The sequence below is a fragment of the Squalius cephalus genome (genome assembly GCF_949319135.1).
Source record: "Squalius cephalus genome assembly, chromosome: 22".
Lineage (NCBI taxonomy): Eukaryota > Metazoa > Chordata > Actinopteri > Cypriniformes > Leuciscidae > Squalius > Squalius cephalus.
In genome coordinates, this window is record NC_137143.1 from 30,325,595 (window position 1) to 30,344,004 (window position 18,410).

Consider the following 18,410-nt stretch of genomic DNA (forward strand, 5'->3'; position numbering starts at 1 on the left):
ATTTGGCACTGTTTTGTTTTTCATTTTGTGAGCATAATTTGGTCTTTTACGGTAAAAACAACCAATATAACGAAAAATGAAAAGCACTGTCCATTTTATAAAACAACAACTGCATGTTTTTAACAATGGACAGTTTTTGAACCGGTTCGTTGAAACAAACCATTTGAAGGAAGCAGAATGAAGGCCTTCCGAATGCTAGTGGTGTTTTATTAATGCATAAATTGGTGTGAGATTGCTTTTATGTGGAACTCCTGCTCATGCCAGTGTGTGTGTGTGTGTCCTACAGCCGCTGTGGACTATCTGGCCAAGAATGTGAGTCTGTCGACTCAGAGAAGGATGAAGCTGGGTGATCATTCGGCAGTGCTGGGACTCCTCCAGGTGGAGACAGGACAGGCTTACTGAGTCAAACACACCTTCACACACCTTCACACACCTCCTGAGACCAGCTGGAGCTCTTCACCGCGTCAGCCGGCACAAGCGTGCGAGAGGTTTTTCTCAGATCTCCAAGACAAGACTCTTGCCATTCCATTTGACGTGACCTTCTCGTGATCCTGGGCTCGTCATGGACCTCTAACTCGGACAAGAGGACCAGTTCGACGGACAGCAAGAACGCATTCCCAGCCATTTTCCAAAACGTACTTTCACCTTGCTGTGCATAGTTGTGTATGAATCAGTGTCATTACAACGGATAATCTCGCTTGTTTTCTATCGGTATTGTTATTACGATTGCCCTTACAGTTGTTGTAATTATGATTATCGTAACTATTGTTTTCGTTTCGTTGTTTCAAGATCCACACGTAGCATTTTTTAATCATTTGATCACAATGGGGGTTTTTTTTACGTGAAATGCTAGCAGTGGGCTAGTGTGTGTTGAAAGTGTGACTGCTGGTTTTCCGCTTTCCAGGTTCCCCTCACCCCGAGAGCCGTAACGTTCCCGAGCGGTTTGACCTTCTCCGCCTTCATTTTTCACTTGACATTCCATGCAAACCTGGCCACTCTGTGGGAAGTCTGGCTTTAGGCATTCTGCCGGGAATTAGCAGTGCTTTTAGAGGACCAGGCGTTTATCTCTCGCTCAAAAGCCCGTTTTGTCCATAGTGATCATCTGGGAAGGGGGGGGGGGGGGAGAAAACAGCATTGTTTGGAAAACAATTGTGAATTTTATTCTTGAATTTTCTAGAGAGAAGCAACACTTTGTCCTCGAACTATAGAAGACAAAAAAAAATCAAGTCAAGAGATACTATTTCAAAAATGCATATTATGATTTTGAGTTAAGCGATGCAAACAATTTATTAACTATGTAGAATGCTTAAAATGCACAAGTGGTTTTTAGACCAAGTACACTACCGTTTTAGACCAAGTACACTATCAAAAGTTTGGGTGTTTTTGAAAGAAGTCTCTTATGCTCACCAAAAATGCATTGATGTGATCCGTAAAAACAATAAATGTTATTACGATTTCAAATAACTGTTTTCTATTTGAATATATTTTAGAATGTAATTTATTCCTGTGATCAAAGCTTCCAGTCTTCAGTGTCACATGATCCTTCAGAAATCATTCTTATCTGCTGATTTCCTTTTATATCAATGATACATTTTGTTTTCAGGATTCTTTGATGAATAGGAAACTAAACTAAGACTATAAATGTCTACTGTCACTTTTGATCAATTTATTGCATCTTTGCTGAATAAAATGATTACTTTCTATCAAAAACAACCCAAAACAGTCTAACTGGCCCCAAAGTTTTGAATGGTAGTGTATAATTTTGACAACATTCCTTAACCTCTTTCTTGGCTACTCTTTTTCTCTCCGGTTTTCCTTTTTTCTCTTTTTTTTTTATGTTACAAACTGATACAAAAACACACCCAGGGCTCCTGTAATTAAGATCTCTTGCATTCACAAGTTTGTACAAAAAAAAGTTGTGAACGTTCGACATTCGTGTAGCACTCGCAGGTGACATTTTGACACATAAATGGAATTGTACAGTAGATGAAGCAGATCGTTTATTGTTTGTTTATAAAGAATATGTTTTATACTAAAACAGAAAAGGTGTTGTGTGGTAGATGAAGCAGGGGATATCTGTAAGTCTTATATTGTAATTTTGTGTTTATATTTACTGCTTTGGTTTCTTTGCTTTCAATAGTTATTATGTATCATTTTTCTTAGGATTCAAAGTGTATGTGAGAAGCTCTCGATAAAAGACATTCACACTTAAAACTGAATGGAATGTGAATCGTATTGCTTATGATTCTGTGCTTCAGATTTTCTCTGCTTGAGGAAGAGCACATTTGTGGATCCAAGATGAAATATTGACATTCGAACCGTTTGGAAGCTGAAACTTTGCAATGGAAGTGACCGATGGCTCATTTTAATGGACTGTGGGAAACACAGCAGTGTTTGGTGCTAACTGACTGCTTCTGACTCAACCAATCCTCGAGCGAACCAGAACTCTTAATGAATCCACCTGACCCAAAACCCCGTCCCCTTCACTTTCAGCTGTCGATATCTTCATCAAACGAGCAATGAAACTCAAATCACTTCTAGTATAGAGCATCCATGGCTAACACCTTTGTTAATCAACATTTGGATATTAAAAATATGATCCATCATGCCCCTCTGGGACGTCAAACTGGGGACCTGCTTTCGTTAGCATTTGTGTTTATGCTTTCCTCCCATTTCCTTTCAGCATGTGTGTACGTTACCATGGTATAATTTATTCTGCTGTATGAAGTAGTAGCTTTAGTGGGAACCTTGTATTTGGTATTTACTACCTTCAGCCTGTTGGTGTCTTTACTGTAACACTGGCGTAAATGTTATCAATTAAAGATCTAAAACTGAAATAAGGATCAAACGTTCCGTTTTCAGAGTTTGTCTTTGGTATAAAGTATATTGAGTTTTCTTTTACAAAAATTTAAATGGTTTTAGATTGTATTTTTATGCATATTTCCATGTTTTTCTGTGGTTTAAAGAATGCAAAGAAATTTTGTTGTTGGAACTGAAGATGTCTATGCACAATGTTAACATACATTATTTTTTTATATGTTAAGGTTCTACGTTTCGTCCAGCTGAAGAGTAGATGAATAATAATGATCAACTTTGATACAGAGGCTGGAAGTAATTCATAATAGTTTTCAGTCACATTACTCAATTTCCATCTGTTTCAAGCAATGAATATTTAGAAGAATATTCCTCAAAAAATAAAATGCAAGTTTTGGGCACTTGTGATCCATATACATCACCAACAGCCATATTTCAATCACCTAAAACTCTTTTTTTTAAAAATGTAAAAGACATGTATAGGCAAAAACATGTTTTATTCATATTTATTATTTAATAAATGTTTAGGTTGCAGGCTACTTTTTAACCAAACTTTCTATAAAGATGATACTCAACTATGTTATGAAAGTTATGAAAAATTATTTGATATACTATTTTACTTAATTCAATATGTGTGTAAACATGGTTATAAATGGGCAGTCCCATTCTATACTACATATCACTGTAAAAAAAATTAAAAATTCAACTTAAAAAGATGTGTTTGTGCTGCCTTAAAATTTTACGTTTAGTCAACTTAAATATACAAGTTGTCACTTGGTACAACTTCTCATTTCAATTTGTCTAAACTTAAACTTTTAAGGCAGCATGAACCCTTACTTTTTTAAGTTTTTAATATTTTTACAGTTGCATATTAATGTGTTCTTGGGGCAACGTGTACTGAAAAAAGAAGTGTACATAAAAATGGGAGTAATAACTTGGCAACATTTTTTCATAGAAATTTCATAGAAATATTAATATATATTTTCTTTCCAGATTCACATATCTCCCCAAAATGCCTGATAAATATTCTGTGTAAGTCCAAGGACTTCCAGCATGTTGAAATCGATGCCCTGTTTCGTAATGGAAAGTCATATTCTTATTTTAAACCCCATAACGTTTTCCTTTTCCTTTTTATTTATGACATACAGTTTGTTCAACAAAAAAAAAAAAGTCAGATTGAAATGATAATTACAAAATATTATCATAATTCCATAAGAGTTCTAAATGTGATCATTCAGTCAATGTCAGTCATTTTTAAAGACCATAGAGAGGGAGTTGTGGTGAAACCTCCAAACATTTACAGCACATCCAGAGCTAAATCTGTGACATGTACTGGATGGTCAAATAATGTCCAGAGGACAACAGTCTATGCCTGGGTCTCAGAAACACTTAACATGAAACTTTGTGCGTTGCGTTTATATTCTGGGTTTGTCTGCTTACCTGCATATCCATCTTCAATAAGGTGTATATTTAACTTGATCTTTTAACATCACTCTTTCACTTAGTGGTTTTGCTCTCCATGTGGGCATTCCCAGGGTGTGACGTCACATTGAATTGATGAGGTTTGCACCCTTTGTTCTTTCTAGAAACTATAAGATTACTCCATTCCTTCCAGAAAATATCAGAGTATCAGGTTCCCCTAGATCTGTTCTTTAAATCATCTATGGTCTGTCAGAGCTTGTTAGTTTTCCTTCGGTGGATGCCACCTATACTGTACATATTATACTTAGAATTGGTAAAAAAAAAAAAAAATGCATGTGCATGTGCATCAAAAATCAAGTATGTGCATTTGCATTAAAGCACGTGCATCAAGAACATCCCTTAAAATGATTTAAAATCTTTTTTTCTCAATAGGTTCTTTGTGCACATGAATAGACTCTGGAACCCAAGTTACAGTATATGCACAGCTGTAGGAAGTCATTCATTCATTGTCCAGTTATGACATTCCTCCCGGACGTCTGTCAGTCTGTCTGTAGTCTGGTTTGGCCTGGACTCATGTGGCAGGTTCTGCAGAATGAATGTTGGAGACGCTGTCACATAGGAACTGCTGGTATGCTGATGGCATGGATGCCGATTCCAAACCGCATGATACCAAAACCAGCTGCTGCCGTCCTAACACCGATTTTACACACACTGTAGGTGATTTCAATTTATCATGTTGATGATCGCTCAATGCATCCATTGTTGCTTTCTGATAAACTTCAAAAATAATGCCGTTTTGAATATTTATAGAGTTTCACATGACAGAACTTAGTTAAGGTTAGTCACCATTCATTTTTGACAGGAGTGAAAACGAGACTGTGAGGGATAGACTTACAGTTGATTCTACTGTTTTTTAACAACATATCGATTGCTCATCTTACGAAATGCCTTCTGGAAAAAGAAATCAGTAGACAAAAACTCCATTAAACAGTTTTGAAAGTTATGAGTTGTGAAAATGATGTGATCTGGGATCCTTAGTGCTTGCCATTGTAAAGACTGTAAGTCACAGCCTCATTTTCATTCCTGTCAAAAAAGAATTGCTCCGATTAAGGCCTATAGCTAATTTCTAAAACTTTCATAAGCAGCCAATTTCAAGGACAGTATCATATCTAAAATATTTCGTTAGCCTCATAGCATAATTGCCTAAGTCAATTTTTTTTTAAATATGACTTAGGCAATTATGCTATGAGGCTAACGATTTGGAAATATCTACTGTAATTGCACCCATAAGTGACAGATTGATAAAGCTCAACAAAACACTCTCCTTTCGTGATCTTTATGAGACTCAAGTGCTCATAGTTGATTCCAATGATGTTTCCCATTTGCATGTTGGCAAAAAAAAAATGCATAAGATACATTGAACATTCATATATTTTATACAATGATTCATTTTTATTTAATAAAATGCAAGTATGCATTCCTCTCAAACCATTAAGCTGAAGCCGAACTCGGCCCTTTCCTAGTAAAGGCTGGAATACACTACACAACTAGTTCAAACCAGTCTGAGGATTTTACACACGTAGTTTATGATGGGTACAGAATTTAAAAAATTAGCTTCAGACTATGATTCCATCCAGTCAGAGGATATGAAACACGTTTGATATTTTGAGCTGATTTTAAAATACATATTGTTTTCATTTTTCATGGGTCTTCTAGTAAGTTTATGAATGAGTTTGTTGTTTTCGGAACGGCTTGAAGAGTCGGGTAGAGTGTGATTCTCAGCTGTTTAGTGAATGGGCATCAGTTTTTTTCTCTGTAACCATTGACAAAGTTGGCACGTACACTGTAAAAAAATGTTTTTTGTTTTTTTAGATTACAAATAAAACAAAAATACAATTTCAGCCTTTCTACTTCAAAAATGTAATGTTTAATTCAGTGTGTTTCTTTGTGAATAATTGTGCAATTTTTGAGTGAAAGTACCTTCTAGAACATCATACCTCAGTGATTCATTTGACATTTCATGCATTTGGCAGACACTTTTATCCAAAGCATCATACATTGCATCCAAGGTATACATTTGATCAGTTCATGCATTCCCTTGGAATCGAACCCATGACCTTGGCGTTGCTAGTGCCATACAGTGATTCATTTCAATGGCTTTGCAGAGCATAAATCTATAGGTTGAGCTGGAGTTTTAACCTCTTGACAGCCACATATGATTATGTTACGGTCTTTCAATGAGCTCTTTATCCCAAACGCTTTGTGTTTTCATCGTCAACTTCCCTTGGATGCATGTGTGAGATGTTTCAAGTCTCTTCTGGATTAAGCTAAAGCATGTGTTCTGGCTGTCCCGTCAGCTCTAACACCGATCCTCAGACCTCTCCGTCACTGCTCTTTCTGCAATTCTCTTCCTCCACGAGGCACCGCCCAGTCGACCGTGTGTCCTCGTCTTTGTTACCCTCTCCTCTCTCCCCTTTTGATCCTGTAATTGATTGACTACAGGAGGAGGATTCAACGAGACCCACAAGAGCCAATTCCCCTCGCTTCTCTGGAGAGGTTCTGATAAAGTGCCGGCCCGTATATGTGGTCCCTACACCAGACGTATGGCCATTGAAGGTGGCTATGAGCCACGGTGGCTTAGCCGCGAGCTTTCTCCAGGGGCCCGGGTTTGTGTCCTGCCGGTAATGGGCTTGTTTAGATCAGAGGGATGGAAATGAAACTCTTGAGCCGCGGAGAGGAGCATGCCGGTGGACTCCTATCTCCCAGGACGCAGGCCCCACAGCGAGAGGCATCTGCATAGACTGAGCTGGCCGCTCGGGGAGAGGACGGCTGATAGATTTGGATCTCATTTAAGAGAGCGAGGGCTCAGGAAAGCTAGCGGTGAGGAAGCAGGACTGGACAGGCATGGAGAATGAGGAGGTTGATGGACCTGGCCCAGCGAGAGTCAACAAACTGAGTGAAGGACAGTTTAATGAAGCCATTATTGCCCCACTTTCAGAGTTCTGGAGAAAAAAAGAGCCGAACAACAGCAAACACATTTCAGAGGTTGCTCATGTAGCACATAGACTTTCATTCAAGTTACTTTCTCTCCGATTAGTATAAAACATTACGTCTTGGAAGAGTTTGATTTGAGTTCATAGTAAAATCTCTGACTTTCCAAAATTTCATGATGACTTGAGTTCTCAGTTAAGTTTCATTTAAGTATGAACTTTGTCTTCGTTTTTCCCCAGTTGAGTTGGATTGTGTTTGCTTTATTTAAAGATGCATGTCGAAAACAGGTAAAGTCGAATTTGCCAAACACGTTGCCTATATTTTTTGAGTAAATCAGGGCAGTGTATTGTTTTTACAGTGTTATCTTTCAGGTTGGTGTTGTCAAATATGAGCACAATTAAGGCCGCATTTACATTACATGGTTCAAGTGACCAAATTCCGATTTTTTCCTCCTACAGTATGTGGCACAGATCGGATACGACCCACGAACGTCTAAGCAGGAAAAAAGTATATGGATTCCGATGTTCTCAGATCAGTTTCAGGACTCATTCATATGTGAAAATAAACCTGATATGAATCAGATCAGATTTTCTGCCATGTAAGTGGACAGATCGGATATTCCCATCAATGCGAGTCGTACGTCATTGAAAAGGCGACGGGCGAATGATTCGACCAGGCTGCAACAAAGGAAAAGCTTGTATTATCATTTCGTCTGAGTCCATTGCAAATAGCGCCATTTTTACTTCCTTTTTGGAAGCTTTTCAGGGTCAGCACGTCTACCTTAGTTTGTTTCGCCAGTGTAAATGCAGATATGGGTCACTTTTAAAAGAAAAGTAAGCTGGTCGACGAAAAAATCGGATATAGTCAGCAAATCAGAATTGGGCATCAAGACCTGCAGTGTAAATGTGGCCTTTGAGACCTTTCTGAAACTCTCCATATGCTCTCCATTCAATCTCATTCCCATTTAGGCGACACAATTAGGATAGTAAAGAGATCTCATATGTGATTTTTTTTTAACCTAGGCCTATGGATGCAAACAAAACAACAAATCGGCATGATTTCATTTGAACACATCTTGGCAGAGAGCCTTTTTTATATCTACATGTAAGAAAATGAGGTTTTAAAGAGCCACAGAGGACCTGATCCAGTCAGATTACACTGGAGGTGTTCTTCTCCGAGGCTTATGTGTCTTAAGAGAGCTGCGCTGTTTCCGACTGTCATGGCTGTCACAGTGAAAGCACTTACGGAGACCCTTAATTCTCTAAATCCCGTAATTATTCCACGATACATAATGTACCTGCGCCGCGGCCTGTCTGACGTCCTACTTTGACTCCAGCTTTGCGCAGACAGAGGCCTCTGTAAGCTGGGATTTCAGTCTCATCTTTGGCAGCGGGAGATCTCCGAAAGAACATCTTCCAATATTGCCTTTTTATGTAAGGCCTTAAATTTGCAAAAGCAAGTCGAATTAAGATATTTCAAGTCGATTCGTTTTGAATGTGTCATTGTCATCTCGGGCCGGATTGGGATAAGTCTTCGGGAGACCAGCCGCTGTCTTACTTTGTCCCCTCGTTGAAGTCGAGTGCATCTTCAACTTCTAAAGCAGAGCTTGAAGAAGTTCTCCACTTCTCGCGAGCACGTCTCACCTCGAGTTCAGAGAGGAACGTGGCGCATCTTCACGTCGGAATTGTTTATTTTTCCCATTCTGTTCTTCACACGGATGGCATCACACAAGCACGCGCGCTCACACACCTCTCTCCTCTGTAGATAAGCGGTTAGCGTGAGAATAAAGGGCCACTGAAGTTGGGAATCTGAGAGATGGTTCGCCGAGATAACGCCGCTGTGAAGCCAGGTTCGATTTACATATAAAAATCTGCGTGAGCTTGGCTCGCAGACTAATTAATATTAATAACTAAAATGCAAATGAGCTGAGACAGAGGAGGCCCTTACGGAAGAACAAACCGGGGTTTTGTTGGGGATTCACACATAAGCCTCTTCTGAACGTAAGAGGGCTGCTAACAGCCGTAACGCCTGGGCATAGAGCGCAATACACAGAGACAATTTTTCTAGATAATAGCCTATCACGCAGGATACAATTTAAATTAAAAAATGCAATTTTCACCTTGAAATGAACAAATGATTACAATTTCTATACAAATTAAGGCATCCAGGCTGTGGCTCAGTGCAGCGCCGGGGCCATGAAACTTGACATAATTGCCATGAAATACATTTTCAAATATTTGTATTTTGTCCATCGCTTTAAAACATGCCACTCTTGGCTTCTGTGGGTATGTGATCTTACCTTCTGGCGGAGAAAAAAAAAAAAAAAAAAAACACATAAAAAAGGAGAGAAAATCATCAGAGATAAAAAGCTCTTCAACGGGGAAGATAAAATGTGTAGGCAAACACACACACACACACACACACACACACACACACTGAATCGGTGCTCTGCAACCCCTGTGGCTATCTCTAAAAGCCAAATTATGGTTTCTTATCAAGGCAATCATATCTAGCAGTTATCTGCCACTATGATAGACACCCTCTCCTCCCGATATCTCATTCTCTCTGTCTGAGCACTTATTTATTTGTGATTAGGGACAGCCTTTTGGAAAATAAATAATTGTGGAGGAGAGCCAGACTTTTCCCTGGATTTTGAACTTTAGAGGTTCTTTCAGATGACGGCAGATAAGTTTCTGTACGCTCCAGGCAGATCTGTAACAGGGCCAACATCGCAAGATCTCTTTCTTGCTGCCTCGTTTTCTTTCTCTCTTTTTCTTTTATTTGTTAGTGTGTGCTTCATGTTTGTTCGTTATCTAACATCTTCAGTTCATTTTTTTCCCCCTTTCAGAATTTTAAACATGTTTTGTGAAATTCAGTCAAAAACCATACAGGAAGGCACACATTATCATCATCATCATCATCATCATCATCATCATCATCATCATCATCCTGGTTTATATGGTTAATCAAATACATTTTGTCTTCATTTATTAACCCTCATGTCATTTCAAACTCATATGAGTTTTTTGTTTTAGTGGGAAAAAAACTAAGAATGTTTATGTTGCTGTTTTCCATATACAAGCAAAAAAACAAACAAACAAACAAAAACATAATAAAAGTCATCATAAAACAGACATTGTGTAGGCTACTATATGACAATCCACGCGTTAGCTGTGTGAGAAACAGACTTAAATTTAAGTTTACTCAAAAATAAAGGTTCCAAAAGGGGCTTTTCACAGCGATGCCATAGAACTTTCTTAGTGAAAATATAATTTTAATAATCTAAAAAAAACTTTTCCACCGAGTCCATGAATGTTAAAGGTTCTTCATGGAACCATCAATAACAATAAAGAATTCAATTCAAAAGAGTCAATGCAGAAGCTCTCGAATATTTGTGCTTGTGTAGGCTTAAAAATAAATAAATAAATAAATAAATACATAAATAAAATATTATTTGTGAATGTCCATCAATGGATAAAAATATGCTTTTTCCAGATGATGTAGTTACAAGAATCTACCAGCTGGGGTTAACCAGCCAAACCCTGACCCTTAAGATCCGATGACTTGTAACTAATCCTCTGTACAGATAAAACGTTGTCAAAATAGTTCCGGCTCACATGGCTACGCAAAAGCGATAAATAATTCTGTATTATAAATTTTTAAGGCCAGACAAGTAATTTGTTGTGGTCAATATGTTAAGAAAGACTACACGCCTGCGCACATATATATTCAAATGTGCATATACCATTAGACTAAACACGTAATACGCATGTGCACGCCGTCAGAGTTTTCATAGGTTTGTGCTTTTAAAGCTTGTGCAGAGAAAAAAATTTGCTCCTTGGAACCTATTTTTCAAGGTTTGCGTTCTCGAGCCGCCAGGCACTGTTGTTGTGCGAATGAGCGGGCCGGAGCGCGTTAAGGGTTTTCTGTTAGAATGGTGTCGGTGCTCTAAGCGATGTCACGCGTTTTTTAGGCCAAAATGTTTTTGTCACATCCGGCAAACATCTCCTCACTATCCGTTAGCTGCCTGTCCCCTGAACACACTGTAAAAAATCGCGGTCTCTGTAGACAGCTCAGTCTCCACAAACGGCAAGAAAAACAAACTGGCCCAGCCTGGACCATGAAACATAACAAACAGTGTTCCAGCCAATAACCGACAAGAATGATGTTGCGGTGGGGGGTGGGGGGTTAGTGCGCGTGCACATGAAGGGGGGTGTGGGGAGTGGAGGAGAGAGAAGCATGAAGAGGGAAGTTAGCTAGAGGAGAGATGTCCTAACAACGACTAACATTAAAATGGTATATTCTTGAGAATTTTGATATGGACGACACGACCAAAGAGACGACGTTCCGATGAACAAATAACAAAGAATAGGGAAAAGGAGAAGGAACGCAAAGTCTCGAATTTACATCGGAAAAGTGTTCAGAAGGTGGCGAGAACTCAGCCGGCAGAAGAGCTTCCGATCTGACATTCAGGAGGCTTTGTTTTTGCTGGACAGGGTAAATCCAGTTTGGTTTTTTTAAATGGTTCATGACTGTTTCAGGAAGCACGGGAGGGAAGGGGAGGGAGGGTCGAGCTAGCCTCCGTTTTGTTTGACAATACTTTGAACGTCAACAAGAAGTGACGTCACCCAACATCGCTTAGAGCACCTTTAATAACTAATGATTGCAACGGAAGTGAATCAATCAAAACTAACTGTAGCTGGACAATAACTTTATTCTAGAGGTGCTGTTAAACCAAAACAATCTCTGTTACTTTCATTTCCTATTATCACTGTAAAGCTGCTTTGAAACAATCCATATTGTTAAAAGCGCTACATAAATGAAGGTGACTAATCACGTTGCAACAAGTTTAACAATGCAGAAATATAAATGAATTTTATTAGCTGTGGCATAAAACATTCTTCTCAATATTTCCATTTGTGTTCCTCTATAGGTTGAAACAATATGAGTGAGAATTATTATATTATTCTTTAGTGCTTTTGTATTTATTGAGTGTATTTTTTATATTTAAAAGAAAGAAAGAAAGAAAGAAAGAAAGAAAGAAAGAAAACAAGCAGTAGGAAACCATTGAAGTAGATTGCTTCTCCAGTCACCCCTGCGCTGAATCTCCAGAAGCTTCTGTCTCCCCTTCTTCCTTATCACATGCTTGGACAAAATGGACTAAAGCTCTGACAGTGATGTGGACAGCGGGCCCATTAAACCCTGCTCCGCTCCCTCCCTCCTCTTTTCTCCTTGTGAAGGAGATTCTGTCGTCCAGAGGTGCACATCAGATTTCAATAGCTGACCTCTTAATGCCCGGGGTCAGCGCCGCACCGGCAACAATTTCACACTGAAGATGAAAGGGAAATGAACAGGCGGGACGCTGGGGTGACGGAGAAGTGCAGTCCGAGCCGCTCCAGTGCACTCGTGGCTCAGGGTGTTGACCTGCTAACATCAGGACAGGACAGAGACACGGAGAGGCCTTTAGAGCCACAGCAGGGTAACACACCTCAGGATGGAGACACTATAACAACCAGTGTTGCGGAGGAACTACTACTAGTGTGAAGTGCATTTTCAAGTCAAGGTCATGTGTGCCTTAATATATTGGGTAAAATCTCTTTTTCAATAATAGTTTTTTTTACTACAATATAGGGGTGAATTGACATCTTTTAGTATTTTTGTTTGTAAATCGAATGGATGTTGTCATTTTATCATGTCACCAAGTGCTGCATTAATTTCTCACATGAAAAAAGTTAAAGGCATTTTATTACCCTCTAGAGGTTAAAAACAAAACTGCATGCATTTTGAGGAAGAACATTGTTTTGGTTGTGCTTGAATTTTGAATGAATATTATTATCCTTCTGCTCATAAAACATTCACTACTAGGCGAACCAGTTTAGATGGAAAGGATCTCAAGTTGACTTGCTGAAGACATTACTGTCGCTTTACCCATTAATAGACAATAATTCCTTGAAAATAAACTCCAGCACAGAAAATGAATGAGCCTTCACAATAAATAATGCTTAATGAACTCTGTTAGAGAGATACATATGACAGTTTATCTGTTCAATAAACAAATAAAAATAAAACACTCTCCTGTTGAGGAATAAAACACCATCATCTCACGTCACTTTTACAACACTTCAGATCCCTCAGTTCTCCATTTCTGAAAAGCCAAGCCGATGTTGATTCTTTTTTAACTACGAGCTTTGTCTCGATCTCTTTTCTCCAGCAGACTCTCCTCTGTTCAGTGTTTGTTTAAAATGGGTGATTCTCCGGAGGTTGGAGATTTCACTGCTCCATGTCAACCCTTTCTCGCTCCTTGTGACACTTACTTCTGACCTCTCACACCAGACACACACACACACACACACACACACACACAAACACACCAGACACGCATCAAAGCAGCCGGAGCAACTTTTCTTTATTTATAGATATGACGAGACACACACGGGCGAGTGACGTCACCATAGTACCATAGTGAATCAGGGTAAGACAAAAACAAGTTTTGGAAGAAAAATGTATGGTGTATTGACTCATTATTTAAATGTTGTTAATTGTGAATGAAAAGGTTACATAGCGTACCTTTAAAAAATACTGTATTTCAGGGGTTTCTTCAAATTTTCCTTTACTCTAATCAAAATGTATATTGAATTGCTAATAACTGTATTTAATATAATATAAATTTCCTGACAATATAAATTGTCATCCTTTTAGTCTTTAGTAGTATTCCTTTAACATAAACACAGTTCCTAGTAAATTTAAGAAGGATATTGATGTTATCTGCTCTTTTTGCTCTTTGCAATTGGAAACTGTATCTCACGTCTTTTGGCACTGTAGTTTTGTTAAAAAGTTGTGGTATGACGTCTCTGTGTTTATCAAAGAAAAGGTGCTCTCTAATTTAATTTTGCTTTTTGAAAATGTAGTTTTTGGATATTTTACTCAGGATAATGTGAATAACGAAGCTTTTGTTATTAATCTGTTTATTCTTCTAGTTAAGTTTCACATCCATAAGTGTAAATTTTATAACAGAAAACCCTGTTTTACAGTGTTTTTTTAAAGAATTGGAAAGTTACTTTTGTACTATTCAAAGTAGCACTAATAGAAAGGCTATTAAAACTGTCCATTTATGTTCTGTCTTCAAAATATTTGAGTAATGTAAAGGTCTTGCATGTTTTTTTTCCCTGGCTTTATATTGTCTGTTGTATTGTTCTGTATATGTTGTTTAAGCCATAATAAAAAATAAAAAATAAAAAATAAAAAAAATAAGACATCATCATCCAGGAAGTGACATCATTCTGGAGGGGAAACATCAACAACAAAAAATCAGTAGTATCAGCATGGATATGATGTATTGTGCGCTGTTTTGTGGCATTAGTTTGTATGCTTGACAAAATGACAAAGCAAACAAAGCACTCATGTCGCTTCATTAAATCGAGGTTAAACCACTGGAGTCACATGGATTACTTTAATGATGTCATTACTGCCTTTCTAGGGCTTGTCAATGGAGGGACAGAAAGATCTCGGATTTCATCAAAAAGATCTTCATTTGTGTTCCGAAGATGAACAAAAGTCTTACGGGTTTGGAACAACATGAGGGTGAGTAATTAATAACAGAACTAACCCTTCATCATTGAACATGTGAGTCATCCCTCAATAGTGTTCATTCATAGCATTTTATTTTTTCTCTTTATTTTGAAATACATATTTAAATATTACTGTTTATCACTGTGCTTTCAATTCAGTTAGGCCTCTATAAGTCATGATTTTTTTAATTTATTTTTTTGAGACTGAACAACTGAAAGTATTTAAAGAGATTGAATGTTTCTGTAACATGTAGATTATGAACTTTTCCCCTAATTTTATTTTATTTTAAGATGATATGTTTTTTTTTTTTTTGTCCTGACCAAAACAAATGCTTATTAAAAGGCCCTTCAATATGGATATATCCTTTCTTGTTATAAATTTTGTCAGTTATATATATCTTTAATTTCAATTGTCATTGTGAAATGTCTTTAGAGAGAGAGAGAGAGAGAGAGTGTGTGTGTGTGTGTGTGTGTGTGTGTGTGTGTGTGTGTAGCTGCTGGCAGACAGACTCTCATGTAACGGCTGTGATATGCCTGATTCTCCAGAGATGCTGAGGCAGGGGATCTATTCACACGTTTAAACCCTCACGGAGGGGGTCATCAGTCCTCTGAGTGCTGTCAGGGGGCATTTAGCCAGTGATCTGCCCACAACAATGAGGTCAGTTGATTGCTTGTGGCCGGGTTGTTTTGGGGTGCTTTTACTGGATCTGAAGCTGAAATTGCTTCAGTGGTTGTTAACAGTGTTGGGGAGCTACTTTACAATTATAGCTTACCAAGGAACTCTCAAGTCCACATCAAAACAAAAATCAGAAACCAAAATGACCCTACACTCTTAAAGATAAAGGTTTTGTGAATATTTTGTGCAATGTTAAATGTTCTTAATGGAACCATCGATGCCAACAAAGAACCGGTGTTTGTAAGAGTGATGTTGGCATCGATGGTTCCATGAAGAACCTTTAACATCCATGGAAACATTGCATTACACAAAAGATTCTATATAGTACAAAAAGGTTCTTTAGATTATTAAAATATTCTTCACAAAAAGAAAAATAATGGTTCTTTTAATAATTGTTGACTGAAAGGTTCTTTTTGATACCCAAAATGGTTCTTCTGTTGCTTTGCTATACGAAAACGTCCTTTTGTAACCTTTATATATAAGATTTCAATTTAAGGTCATTGATTTGATTTTGACAAATCCTTACAATCAGTCAGAAATTGCTAGTACATTTCACAATTAATTACATAGAAACGCAAGTAACAGACTGAAGAAAAGTAGAAAGACTGAATTAGTATATTCTTGCTCTAATATAGTATATAGTATATATGCTCTAATAATATTTTTTATTTACAACCTTTCTTTACAGTGTAATTACTAAAGTGCCCCTATTATGCTATTATATAAGTTCCTATGTAGTTTTGGATGACGTTTATATGCATTCAAGGTCAAAAAACACTTTAATTTTCTCATAATATACATTGCACATCATCTAATTTTTCATTCGAAGAGTCGTTCGAAGATTCAGTCTCTCTAAACCCCTTGTTTCTGCAAGCCTACTGTGCTCTGATTGGTCAAACGGCCGAGTCAGTTGTGATTGGTCTACTCTTCTCTGATTGGTCAAACGGCCCAGTCTGTTGTGATTGGTCTACTCTTCTCTGATTGGTCAAACGGCCCAGTCTGTTGTGATTGGTCTACTCTTCTCTGATTGGTCAAACAGCCCAGTCTGTTGTGATTGGTCTACTCTTCTCTGATTGGTCAGATGGCCCAGTCAGTTGTGATTGGTCTACTCTTCTCTGATTGGTCAAACGGCCCAGCCTGTTGTCATTGGTCTACTCTGCTCTGATTGGTCAGATGGCCCAGTCTGTTGTGATTGGTCTACTCTGCTCTGATTGGTCAGATGGCCCAGTCTGTTGTGATTGGTCTACTCTGCTCTGATTGGTCAGATGGCCCAGTCAGTTGTGATTGGTCTACTCTTCTCTGATTGGTCAAACAGCCCAGTCTGTTGTGATTGGTCTACTCTGCTCTGATTGGTCAAACGGCCCAGTCTGTTCTGATTGGTCTACTCTGCTCTGATTGGTCAAACGGCCCAGTCTGTTCTGATTGGTCTACTCTGCTCTGATTGGTAAAACGGCCCAGTCTGTTGTGATTGGTCTACTCTGCTCTGATTGGTCAGATGACCCAGTCTGTTGTGATTGGTCTACTCTGCTCTGATTGGTCAGATGGCCCAGTCTGTTGTGATTGGTCTACTCTGCTCTGATTGGTCAGATGGCACAGTCTGCTGTGATTGACCTACCAAGACCGCTTCAAAATGAATTGCTTATTACCATATCTGAACTTCAGCTCCAGATCTTCCTCAGCACTTGATACACAGTGATACGAACAGTAACAATGGCGTCGGATTTTTTGTATCGATTCCAGCGTGAGTCCTCATCCTTTTGAACAGCGTCTTCTCGACATGAGGACAACACAAAACAAACTCTTCCAGTCTCAGCTACAACCATTATGCAAATGTTACATTGTTATGTTGGTATGTAACAGGAAATGAAACTGCAATACTGACGACCTGTTTCGGCAGCTCAGAATCGATTCTTTCTTTTAGGAGACAATAACTTTATTTATAGTGCACTTTGATCTTTGATACTCTGCAGACCTTTTACATTCACAATCAGCTATATTACACACTGCATGAAAGGTAATATTCGAAAAAGCATAATTGGGGAACTTTAAAATTTGGTGTGTAACTCATCTTGCAGCGTTTGTGCTTTATGCATGAAGGCCGAGAAGTGTGTGATGGCATGTAGTGTATGTTATTTGTGTGTTTTAGCAGCTCTTCAGCTGTTCCCAACTGGCTCACTATAAACAGTCACTCAGAAGGCCATGCTGTCTCTCTCTCTCTCTCTCTCTCTCTCTCTCTCTCTCTCTCTCTCTCTCTGGGGGGTAGCGGCAGAGAGACTCCTTATGCATTCATGAGGAGAGTGGAGGATAAATAAAAAGGTTCATTACCACGCTAAAGTGTTACTAATGATATGTACCTGCCACCCAGCACCTCCGAAAATCTAATGTGACACACTAGAATGGAAAATCTATTCCGCCGCGGTGGGCCACCAGTGGTGCCACAGTGCGCCGTATGGAAATTTCCCACAGCCTGCCCCTCCATTTGTGTCTGTCTCTAACTAATATTTACAATTTCGCCGCTATAATGTCCTACCAGGCCCTTTATGCCGCTGTCACGACCTCCGTATTAGCCGAAAATTGGTCTTTTCAAACTTAGCAGGGGAGCGTCTCTCGCCGCTGTAGATGCAGTGCTTGGGTGCACAGCATGGGGGCATCATGGGAAGGTTCCTCGACCCCCTGCTCTAGTCTGTTTCTGATATAGACCATATAGATTCCTTCTCTACCTTTTTTGATTGGAAAAACTCCATCTGCATTTAGAAAAAAATCTGCATTTAGAAAAGCAAATCCTATAAAGCAGTAAGACACAGGAGGCCATGCAACACAGCTGTGCCTTTAGCCTATATGAGAAATAACCATGGTGAATGAACTTTTGAATGAAACCATGGTAATATATGAAGCAGCACAACTCTTTTCAACATTGATGATAATCAGAAATGTTTCTT

General features: G+C 38.6%; 1 protein-coding gene and 1 long non-coding RNA gene across 3 annotated transcripts in view; both read left to right on the plus strand.

Annotated features, from left to right (window-relative positions):
- Window positions 1-2,839, plus strand: part of pax7a (paired box 7a) — a 60,646-nt gene extending 57,807 nt beyond the window's left edge. For both annotated transcript variants that reach the window (XM_079856860.1, XM_079856859.1), the window contains exon 9: window positions 287-2,839. In XM_079856860.1, coding sequence (XP_079712986.1) covers window positions 287-402 — 116 coding nt within the window. In that variant the 3' untranslated portion in view covers window positions 403-2,839. The remainder of the gene's footprint in view (window positions 1-286) is intronic.
- An 11,639-nt stretch (window positions 2,840-14,478) lies between these two features.
- Window positions 14,479-15,447, plus strand: LOC307150793. Its single transcript, XR_013819778.1, has 3 exons — window positions 14,479-14,538; window positions 14,705-14,808; window positions 15,342-15,447. It is a non-coding gene; the product is annotated as an uncharacterized lncRNA (long non-coding RNA).
- Window positions 15,448-18,410: the final 2,963 nt, after the last annotated feature.